Genomic DNA, 12,444 nt, shown 5'->3' with positions numbered 1-12,444 from the left:
CTCAAACTCTCTAGCGCCACCAACAGGCCAAATTTGCACTCATGTTTATGCTAATAACTTTTGAACCGTAGTCGTCTAGAAGCAAAATTCTGTTTTCCTCCGAATCCTTGGCTCATGCTGAGGAATCGGACATTGAAACATTGAAATTTCTATGCGTGAAGATATTTCGCAATTTTGAATTTTCCGAAAAATCTACTTTTTCGAACACATTCTAGATGGTTTGTCCGATTTTCACCAATATTGGCTCGGATCGTCTTCGGAGCATTCTGTCAAAAGTTATCAAGAGCTTTTTGATATGCTAAACCGTGCTAACGAATTTGACGAAGTGCAAAAATGGACTTGAGGTTATATCTTCGGCAATCTTAGCAGATTCTGAACAAACTTGGTATGCGTTATAACAAGCATGACCTGAAGGCACATGAGTAGTTTCAGCACAGCACCACCTACTGGTTAGAAGATATAAAAAAATTGACATTTCTGCTTAAAACTCCTGACCAGTTTGGCCAAAAAATCACGAGATTATTCTCGTTAGATTTGGAACAGCATACCGAATCGAACGATACCGAATTTTTCCAATGTTCCCCTTTTTGGGCGTCGCCCATTTTGAGTTTTGTAGTAAGTTTAAACTAAAGGTTGTTGTTCCTTACAACTTACCAAAGATCCAGTGGTCCATGGATATTGGCATGCAGCCAGGAATCGTGTTTCCTGGCATTTATATGTGCCTGATTTCGACGCTGGGGAAATACATACAGCAAATTTGCCTGTGAACGCTTTATGTAAATCTAAATCTAGCTGGGTGATCACTTATATAAATGTTGTATTCAGATCGTCATATCGTCCAGCCCAAAAACTTATATAGTTTTTGTCAGTGTTTATTTAAAAACATCCAGTTTTGCAGACTATAAGATAAATATTTAAGTGATGAGTTATCAATACAATATACTATAACAATTCAATATATAGTGTATGATTTTACCACAAAATATCGACATAAAATGATAACTGCTAGGCCCCTTAATTGCTGCTTGCAGCTATATATTTTTGTAAATAACTCCAAACTATTTTAGGTTATGTTACTACCAGCTGTCAACAGTAATGTGTCTCAGATCACATGACAGATGTTAAATCGGTTTTCTAAAGTGTTTTTGAAAAATCACTTACCCCACCTTTAATTGCTCACCTTTGTTCATCTTCAGAATACAAATTAAGAGATTTCTGATGAAATCCGAGAGCTTTCTGACCCTGCATAGACAGCAGTGCAACTGAAACAAATAGATTGAATTAATATGAGTAATTAATGACATAATTATGACATGAACTATCCCTTTAAAGCCCCACCATCAGTTAAAAGAATCAGTCGCCTCATTGGTAAAGACACTAGCATCTCTTTTTACTCTATTATGTCTGAAAAATAGAGGTAGCTTTGTTTCCTAGTGGACTGATAAAAATATGTGCACTCGGACTCCTGAAAATTGCATTAAGCCAGCCAATCTGTCTTGAGTGTAAAATTGTGAGACAGCTTGTGCCATTTTTGTGTGTAAAATGCATCAGTGCCGTGAACAGCCCTCCTCACGTTTCTCACTCACTTCCTGTTTCGCTTTCTGTGGATACTGGATCTAAAATAGCCTCTTTTTTTTTTTGCCAGGCAACAAGGTAAACAGACTCGCAGGAGCATCTGAATTGGCTCCCGAAATTGCTTGTAATGTCTGTGATATCAGCGATGGTTTTATAATGCGTCTGTGTGTAAACACAGAGAAATGCTTATTATGGTAAACACAGCTGCGTCTCTTCCTGAGGATTCAAACATGCAAGATCACAAACACAAGCGATGTTAACTTCCCCATTGTTGTTCAGTCGTAGCGCAAGCAGGGCGTGACGGTTGCTCGGTGTGGTATTTGCCCCGCCCCTCCTCAACTGTGATTGGTTAGATGACTAAGAAGTCATTCTTCAACACTCAGTGCCTCGTCACGCTCCTGGCGTTTTAAAAAATCTCAGCGCTCCCATTGAAAATAATTGGAAAAAATACGCTAGCCTTGAGTAAAAACGCTTTAGTGGCCTTACGGTCACTTCTGATCAAATAAATGCATCCTTGCTGAATAAAAGTATTATTTATTAGTTGCTTATAGGCACCTATTGTGTCCGTTACTTTTCTTCTTCTTCCTAAGTCTATGGCAGCCCATAGAACCAATTGTGGGAAAGTTATGAAATTTGGCACACAGATAGAGGACAGTCTCATTGTTGTCCACACTAAATTTGGAGTCTTTAACTCAAACTCTCTAGCGCCACCAACAGGCCAAATTTGCACTCATGTTTATGCTAATAACTTTTGAACCGTAGTCGTCTAGAAGCAAAATTCTGTTTTCCTCCGAATCCTTGGCTCATGCTGAGGAATCGGACATTGAAACATTGAAATTTCTATGCGTGAAGATATTTCGCAATTTTGAATTTTCCGAAAAATCTACTTTTTCGAACACATTCTAGATGGTTTGTCCGATTTTCACCAATATTGGCTCGGATCGTCTTCGGAGCATTCTGTCAAAAGTTATCAAGAGCTTTTTGATATGCTAAACCGTGCTAACGAATTTGACGAAGTGCAAAAATGGACTTGAGGTTATATCTTCGGCAATCTTAGCAGATTCTGAACAAACTTGGTATGCGTTATAACAAGCATGACCTGAAGGCACATGAGTAGTTTCAGCACAGCACCACCTACTGGTTAGAAGATATAAAAAAATTGACATTTCTGCTTAAAACTCCTGACCAGTTTGGCCAAAAAATCACGAGATTATTCTCGTTAGATTTGGAACAGCATACCGAATCGAACGATACCGAATTTTTCCAATGTTCCCCTTTTTGGGCGTCGCCCATTTTGAGTTTTGTAGTAAGTTTAAACTAAAGGTTGTTGTTCCTTACAACTTACCAAAGATCCAGTGGTCCATGGATATTGGCATGCAGCCAGGAATCGTGTTTCCTGGCATTTATATGTGCCTGATTTCGACGCTGGGGAAATACATACAGCAAATTTGCCTGTGAACGCTTTATGTAAATCTAAATCTGGCTGGGTGATCACTTATATAAATGTTGTATACAGATCGTCATATCGTCCAGCCCCCACTTTTTGTCAGTGTTTATTTAAAAACATCCAGTTTTGCAGACTATAAGATAAATATTTAAGTGATGAGTTATCAATACAATATACTATAACAATTCAATATATAGTGTATGATTTTACCACAAAATATCGACATAAAATGATAACTGCTAGGCCCCTTAATTGCTGCTTGCAGCTATATATTTTTGTAAATAACTCCAAACTATTTTAGGTTATGTTACTACCAGCTGTCAACAGTAATGTGTCTCAGATCACATGACAGATGTTAACAGCAGATGTAAACAGGCCAAAATCACCTCTGGCAGGTCCGGAGCCCATTCAGAGGGACAGTGGCAGCCGACTGCAGGTCACATGGGAGAAGATGAGTAAATCCAAACACAACGGGCTGGACCCGCAGGAGGTGCTGCAGCAGTACGGCCTCGACACCATGCGCCTCTACCTCCTGTACGCCGCTCCACCCGAGCAGGACATCTTATGGGACGTCAAGAGTGAGTATTAGTGATAAAACCGTTCCACCTCAGACACGTGACACTGAGGGCCCGTTCATGAGGGACATGTTCTAGTGATCCATCTGTTCTGTATTTTAATTGTAGGGTATGTAATCATGTGTCAGAACGCTATGTTGTGTCTCGCTGTTTTTTCACCCCCACATATTTAGGACACCATGTCAAATAAGAAATAGCTCAGCTTGAAACTATTTAGACAGTTGTAAAGTAGTCCGATAAATCCGGTGGTGAGATACATATGACATATTTACATTTGGACATAAGTGCATCGGGTGTTTGTGGGTGACATGAAATTCTTTTGGGAAGTTCAGATGCCCTAAACTAGTGGTTTTCAACCTTTAAGCCCCTCATTTTCCAAGACAATATTTGTAATTGTTTTACATTTTAAAATATTTCACATTTTATTTTGATACTTTTTGTTTTACTATTTTAATTATATTAAAATAATAAGTTATTTTTAGTACTATTTTTGACTCACAAATAGCAATTTCTCAGCAGTGTTTGCAATTTTTAACCAAATTGTTTTATATTAACTTTGTATCATTTTAATTATTTAAAAATAATAAATTAGAAATAAAATAGAAATAAGTAAAATAGTAATACATAATTTCCATAATTCCACAAATGTTCAGGGTTCACACTCTTTATGACCAGTGAATTTACATGAATTTTTTTCAGCTGCTCATCATTACAGGATAAGAATTTCATTCATTCATTCATTATTTTGACCCAATAAAATATTTTAGAACTTGACATAACTACAAAAATGTGTAGCCTCTTCAATGTAGTCATATTTATTATTTTTTAAAGTTTATTCATTTCCATGATTTTCTCAATTCTAGAAATCACACTTTTAAAATTCGCTTATATATATCCAGGTTTTCCAAGATTGTGGGATACCTTGCTTTTAACTGGAAAAATAGATTTTAGATGTTTTGATTTTGAATTTGAATTTTAGCTGTTTTATCTTGTTTTAATGCTTGTCTTATCATATTTGAATATATTAACTATTGCTATATTACATTTACACATGTGAAAAACCTAAAAGAAATGAAGAACAGTTATAGGACCTGCATACACTTTCACATATATGTTCATAAAAAATGTGCATCTTATTCTTCAACTAAACATTAGCAACAGTGTATGAGAGTTACATCTCCTCCAAATGCACCTGTTGTACTCCATCTAGATGTTTTTAGCACTAGAACACATCCTGTGTGAACGTCCTGATCTCTAACCCGTTCATCCAGTACACTGACCCCACCACCATACCAGCGTTCTGTTTTAAAATGATGCTGTGTGTGTTTGCGTGTGTGTGAAGCTGATGCCATCCCAGGCGTGTTGCGGTGGCAGGCCCGTCTGTGGGGTTTGATCACCAAACTGAGAGCTGCACGCGAGGGTCCAGAGACGCCCAACCCGTCCGTCCTCAACAAGAGAGAACGATCAGAGGCCAGGAAGATCTGGGAGAACAAGAACTACGCCATCACACAGGTGAAGCCACGCCAGAGATGACAGAGATGATTATGCCTATATGTTTTAGAAGTACTAAACGTTTGAGTACTACTAAATATATGAGCGTTGTACCAAGAAATGTAGATGGCACCACATATAAACTCAATATTTACTGAAGCCTGAATTCATTGATAGGATAATAAAAACTATAATATAAAGAATGAAGTATTGTACTGTATGTTGCTTGCAGAAAACTTGAATCACGATACATATAGGTACTTTTGAATGGATGGATGCATTTTACCCCAGAATTGGTGTAGTTACAGCATCTAGCAGCAGAGGCTAATGGGTCATGCTAACCAGCAAACCCTGACCCCTTGATATGACCCCTTTATCTAGTATTCAGGAAACAGTCATGTGTTTCACTCTTTGACCAGTGGGGGTCACTGCATCACCCATCCGTATTTGTTCCATTCTGATAGAATTCCTTTGTTTTTGGATATTTTTGACTTTGACTAGTTTTTCAAGTACCTATATGTCATGCAGTCTCTCAATTAATATTAAAAAGTACACCTCTTCTTTCCAATCAAAGCAGAATGCATGTAAGGTACTCTGAACACTGTAAAATATTCCCATCAAATTAAACATTTTTAAGTATAATCAAATTGGCTGTGCAAGTCATTTCAACTCATAATTTAAAATTCTTGTCTAGCTGAATCCCATAGAACTTAACAAATGAAGATAAAATTGGGTAAATTATTTTTCAATTATTAATTACATTCTGGCATTGATCATTTAGTGTGTGTGTGTGTGTGTGTGTGTCTATATATATATTTTTTTTTATTTTTATTTTTTATTTTATTTTATTTTATTTTTTTTGAAGAAATTACTTTTTAAATTTACATTCGTGCATTTAGCAGATGCTTTTATCAAAAGCAACTTACAGTAGAGCAGCAAAAGCAATTTGACACAGAGCCATCGATATATGTAGTATAATACTTTTATTCACCAAAGACGCATTAAATTGATCAAAAGTGACAGTAAAAACATTTATAAAGGTACAGAAATTTTCTTTTGAACTTTGAGAAGCAAATCAGCATATTATACTGATTTCTGAAGATCGTGTGACACTGAAGACTAGAGTAATGATGCTGAAAATTCAGCTGTGCATCACAGAAATACATTACATTTTAACAGAGATTCACATAGAAAACAGTTCTTTTAAATAGTAATAATATTTCACAATATTTCTGTTTTTACTGTATGTTTGATCAAACAAATGCAGCCTTGATTAGCATAAGAGACTTCTTTCAAAAATCTTTTAAACAGTACTGTATAATGCACGGAGTGCGTAAATTACATAATTTTCATTTCTGAGAGAACTATTTCTTTATCGAAAGGCTGCATACAGTGGGAAAGTGGTCTTACATGTGGAATGTGTATGTTTAGCCTGTGTAAGTGTAAATGGCAGGCCCGTCTGTGGGGTTTGATCACCAAACTGAGAGCTGCACGCGAGGGTCCAGAGACGCCCAACCCGTCCGTCCTCAACAAGAGAGAACGATCAGAGGCCAGGAAGATCTGGGAGAACAAGAACTACGCCATCACACAGGTGAAGCCACGCCAGAGATGACAGAGATGATTATGCCTATATGTTTTAGAAGTACTAAACGTTTGAGTACTACTAAATATATGAGCGTTGTACCAAGAAATGTAGATGGCACCACATATAAACTCAATATTTACTGAAGCCTGAATTCATTGATAGGATAATAAAAACTATAATATAAAGAATGAAGTATTGTACTGTATGTTGCTTGCAGAAAACTTGAATCACGATACATATAGGTACTTTTGAATGGATGGATGCATTTTACCCCAGAATTGGTGTAGTTACAGCATCTAGCAGCAGAGGCTAATGGGTCATGCTAACCAGCAAACCCTGACCCCTTGATATGACCCCTTTATCTAGTATTCAGGAAACAGTCATGTGTTTCACTCTTTGACCAGTGGGGGTCACTGCATCACCCATCCGTATTTGTTCCATTCTGATAGAATTCCTTTGTTTTTGGATATTTTTGACTTTGACTAGTTTTTCAAGTACCTATATGTCATGCAGTCTCTCAATTAATATTAAAAAGTACACCTCTTCTTTCCAATCAAAGCAGAATGCATGTAAGGTACTCTGAACACTGTAAAATATTCCCATCAAATTAAACATTTTTAAGTATAATCAAATTGGCTGTGCAAGTCATTTCAACTCATAATTTAAAATTCTTGTCTAGCTGAATCCCATAGAACTTAACAAATGAAGATAAAATTGGGTAAATTATTTTTCAATTATTAATTACATTCTGGCATTGATCATTTAGTGTGTGTGTGTGTGTGTGTGTGTCTATATATATATTTTTTTTTATTTTTATTTTTTATTTTATTTTATTTTAATTTTTTTGAAGAAATTACTTTTTAAATTTACATTCGTGCATTTAGCAGATGCTTTTATCAAAAGCAACTTACAGTAGAGCAGCAAAAGCAATTTGACACAGAGCCATCGATATATGTAGTATAATACTTTTATTCACCAAAGACGCATTAAATTGATCAAAAGTGACAGTAAAAACATTTATAAAGGTACAGAAATTTTCTTTTGAACTTTGAGAAGCAAATCAGCATATTATACTGATTTCTGAAGATCGTGTGACACTGAAGACTAGAGTAATGATGCTGAAAATTCAGCTGTGCATCACAGAAATACATTACATTTTAACAGAGATTCACATAGAAAACAGTTCTTTTAAATAGTAATAATATTTCACAATATTTCTGTTTTTACTGTATGTTTGATCAAACAAATGCAGCCTTGATTAGCATAAGAGACTTCTTTCAAAAATCTTTTAAACAGTACTGTATAATGCACGGAGTGCGTAAATTACATAATTTTCATTTCTGAGAGAACTATTTCTTTATCGAAATGCTGCATACAGTGGGAAAGTGGTCTTACATGTGGAATGTGTATGTTTAGCCTGTGTAAGTGTAAATAGCCTCTCTAGGGCCGGGATTGATTTTGCGCTGGTTTAAAAAGGCCTGGACTGTACTTGATCTAATCCATAGCCACTGAGCCTCACAATCTTTGATCTTCTGCCGGGAAAAGCCGCTGTCATCAGCTGTGTCCTTCCTTTGGTCAGGGCCTCGGGAGGATAGCTGTTGTTCTTTCCGTTCTGATGCGGAGCCTGCCTGATCTTGGCTATCCAGAGGAAAGTGATGATCTAGTCACAAACCACGAAAAAAGAGCAGCGTCTACCAGCAGAGATCATGTGATCACACTATGAGCAAATAAACCTCCATCCTCATCCGTTCATTCATGTAAGGCAGTAATGAGGCACCTGGTGACATTCAAGCTCTGAAACCTAGTGAGCTGCCCTGCTGTCTGCTGCCTACATAGAAACATCCGAAGTGACTGAACTGAAATGCTGTACATAGACAGCAACACATGCCACAACATCCAGAGGATTGACTCACAATTGATATTCCCAATTGAGTTTGGCATGCTTACAAAGCATGAAAATAGCACACAAAATATTAGATAAAGTAGATTTTTTTTAAGAAAACTGAACTACAGTTCAGAAAGCTTTGTTTAATGTTTTGACTGAGCAACACAGTGGCTTGTCACGAGGAATGCGACATTTGTAGCCCATGTCTAGGATTCGTCTGTGTGTAGTGGCTCTTGATGCACTGACGCCAGCTTCATTCCACTCCTATTTCAAGAAATAAAGGCTTGAAATATTTCACTCTATGTGTAATGAATCTATATAACATATGGGTTTCACTTTCTGAAATGAGTGACAAAAAATATTGACCTTTTTCATGATATTCTAATTTTTTGAGATGTACTGTACCTGTAAACAACATAGGCCTATAAACATCTAGCAATGCTATAAAAATATGTTGTGTGCAGGCGAGAGGCTCTGGCACGTTCATGGATATTGTCCTTATCACAGCAGAAAAAACTAAAATATTCTGTCATTTTTGGTCATAAAGATAGGAGTAGGACATCTTTTGAAAACTTGCAAAGGGTTTACTTTTATTTATGTGTACGATCACCTGCTGCAGTGCCCATGAGCTCCTCCAGAGGGCACTCCCACCTTGTTCACTTTCTAACATGGACTTCATTCCCCATAATCCTTTGCACGCACTCATCAGCACTCATTGTTTGCACCTGTCTTGTTAACCCTGTCTGCTCACCATATATAAGCCTGGTTCATTTTGTCATTCATTGCTAAGTCTTGTATGTGTCTGTACTGCAATTCTAAGCCTCGTTTCCTGGTTTTCTCGTGTCTTGGTTCTTGGTTTTGTTTCCCTGCCTGTTTTGGATTACCCTTTTGTGTTTTCTGCCCTGTTGTTATTGTTTGGACTGATTGCCCGTGTTATGACCTTTGCCTGTTTTTGGACTTTGATTGTGGATTACTGCATCTGGATTCTCAAACTTCGTGTACCTGTGCAGTTTTATGACAACAATAAGAACAAAGAAAGCAAACAGGGTGCGCTTTCAGCCGTCATGCGGCCATAAAAAATTAAACAAAACAGACAACCTATTTATTTTATTCTCCATTTTGTCCTGATGTTTATGCGCATGCAAAACTAAACCTCTGAAAAGAAAAACATTTATTTTTAACGTGTCGCATACACTTAACCACTCTAGTTTAAATTAAATTTAACATTGTAATTTTGTCAGTTAATGGATAGGAAATGAACATCATAATGTTTGAGAATGAGCTCAGTCAGCGGAGAGTAGGTGGTCTTTAGTGACTGTTCGACCGCATGAGCGTCCACACTACGAGCGCAATCCGGTGTTTTCCGGTGAATGCATTTTCAACTACCTCTGGAAGTGGTCGAAAGTGAACAAGCTCAAAATGTTTTAGACCCCATTCACACCTGTATTTAGTGTTGTCCACTTGTGATCGGATTGACGATAACGCATCTTAATACCAGGTGTAAACAGGGCCTTATCGACGTTGCCACAGTTCTTCTGGATTGAGTCTGTCTCAGTTTGTTCTGTTTCTTCATGTCATTCCAGGCGGACTGGATGATGCTCTGTGTGGAGCACTGGCTGCTGTCAGACAAAAATCTCACTGGATTATTACAATTAATGGCAAAAGGAATGTTTGGAAATGTAAACTGATATTTCTTACTGACACACTACAGCAAAAGATAGAAATTACTGGCTTAAACTTAACTTATAAGGACTTGTATATTTGATCACTTTCTTGGTGTTTTTGGAACGTTAAATGAAGCAGCTCTGATGGGTGGATGCTAACCTTCAGGGAAACATGTGCATTTAGCAGCAGCTTATCTAATCCTGAAAGAGTCCGTTAACATATGCAAGCATGAAGCATTATTAATTTCACTGTTGGTGTGAAAGGGCCTTTGCAAATGCCAAAAATATAACTTTTGGGTTTTTTGTTATTAAAAAACAAATAAGCAAGCCCAGCCCAGGTGACTGAATGATGACCATATTCATGTACCAAAACATTTAATGATTCTGATGGTAGTGCCATTTACGAATTGGTTTCCTTTCAATTGAATTTGTATAGTTGGTCATGCCTCACAGGAAGATGAATTGTAATGAGAAATTTACTGAATTGCAATTTTAACATTTAAAAAATATATATTTAATCATGAATATCAGTGTTGGGGAAAGTTACTTTTAAAAGTTATACATTACAATATCGTGTTACTCCATAACAAGTATGTAATTCTGTTACTTGGTTACTTTTCTGTGGAAGGTAATGCATTACATTACTTTTGCATTACATATCGCTTATTTGTTTTTTTATTAACAAAAAACCCAAAAGTTATATTTTTGGCAACTGTAAAGGCTCTCAGCACAGGGAGTCAGTGAGTAAATGGGAAACAAAGTAGCTTGCGTTACTTATTAGAAAAAGTAACTCAGATATTTTGTTGTAAATCTAAAAGTAGTGTGTTGTTTTACTAGTTACTTGAAAAAAGTAATCGGATTACATAACTTATGTTACTTGTAAGTGTTAAGTTTCCACAGTCTGTGATGATTTGGGGTGCAATGTCATCTGCTGGTGTTGGTCCATTGTGTTTTTTGAACAAAAAAATTGCCAAAAGCACCAAAAGTTGGTTAAATGACCATGGTGTTGGTGTGCTTGACTGGCCAGCAAACTCACCAGACCTGAAGCCCATAGAGAATCTATGGGGTATCGTCAAGAGGAAAATGAGAAACAAGAGACCAAAAAATGCAGATGAGCTGAAGGCCACTGTCAAAGAAACCTGGGCTTCCATACCACCTCAGCAGTGCCACAAACTGATCACCTCCATGCCACGCCGAATTGAGGCAGTAATTAAAGCAAAAGGAGCCCCTACCAAGTATTGAGTACATGTACAGTAAATGAACATACTTTCCAGAAGGCCAACAATTCACTAAAAATGTTTTTTTTTATTGGTCTTATGAAGTATTCTAATTTGTTGAGATAGTGAATTGGTGGGTTTTTGTTAAATGTGAGCCAAAATCATCACAATTAAAAGAACCAAAGACTTAAACTACTTCAGTCTGTGTGCATTGAATTTATTTAATACACGAGTTTCACAATTTGAGTTGAATTACTGAAATAAATGAACTTTTCCACTACATTCTCATTTATTGAGATGCACCTGTAGCTTTACTTGATTATCCATGCATAGATTTTAGGGAAAATCATGTTCAAATGTGAGTCTCAAATACGATCATCATTGTATTGCATCGCATTATATGTTTTGATCATCAAACTAAACATTTAAATATCATCTTACTAACATTATTGGCAGATATAGAGTGATGACTGATATTTATATCATTTTATGTAACTATCTGCTATACCGATTTACATTACAAGCTATTAGAATGTAGTCTTTTTTATGATTTTTGGCTAAATATCAGCACAAAAGTGCACAAAAATAGCATATTTTTGCTCCGTATGAATAATGTATAATGAAACAGGTGTTTTTTCCTCAATGTATGAGCTCTATATTCTCACTATATTATATGAGCCATAAAAGCCTGATGTATATATGATACTCAACAAAAAACACACATACAAACGTTTTTTTTTTTTGTCTAAATGTTCAATAAATTGTTCAATTTGCATTTACATTTACATTTTATTTATTGGTGTTCAGACTATGTGACGATTTCCTGAAACCTCTCTCAGGTTTGTCTCAGGTGAGGAATCCTCTAGGAAGTGTGCTGTTGGGGAAGGGAAGTGTCCTTCAGCAGCCGTGGCCCAGTGTGGACCCAGAGTACCTACAAACACCCGACACACTCCAGCTGTCCGTACGGGTATGACACACACACACACACACACACACACACTCTCT

The 12,444-nt window shown here is 36.7% G+C and overlaps 1 protein-coding gene across 1 annotated transcript in view; it reads left to right on the top strand.

Annotated features, from left to right (window-relative positions):
* LOC107562400 (probable leucine--tRNA ligase, mitochondrial) overlaps window positions 1–12,444 on the top strand; it is an 88,083-nt gene that overhangs the window by 54,133 nt on the left and 21,506 nt on the right. The window contains exons 15-19 of the mRNA XM_016247036.1: window positions 3,418–3,600; window positions 4,940–5,109; window positions 6,530–6,679; window positions 10,142–10,179; window positions 12,247–12,406. Coding sequence (XP_016102522.1) covers window positions 3,418–3,600; window positions 4,940–5,109; window positions 6,530–6,679; window positions 10,142–10,179; window positions 12,247–12,406 — 701 coding nt within the window. The remainder of the gene's footprint in view (window positions 1–3,417; window positions 3,601–4,939; window positions 5,110–6,529; window positions 6,680–10,141; window positions 10,180–12,246; window positions 12,407–12,444) is intronic.

This window comes from Sinocyclocheilus grahami, unplaced genomic scaffold (assembly GCF_001515645.1).
Source record: "Sinocyclocheilus grahami isolate Dianchi unplaced genomic scaffold, SAMN03320097.WGS_v1.1 scaffold822.1, whole genome shotgun sequence".
Classification (NCBI taxonomy): Eukaryota; Metazoa; Chordata; class Actinopteri; order Cypriniformes; family Cyprinidae; genus Sinocyclocheilus; species Sinocyclocheilus grahami.
Note: the sequence above shows the minus strand (reverse complement) of the source record. Positions and strands in the feature narration are given on the sequence as shown.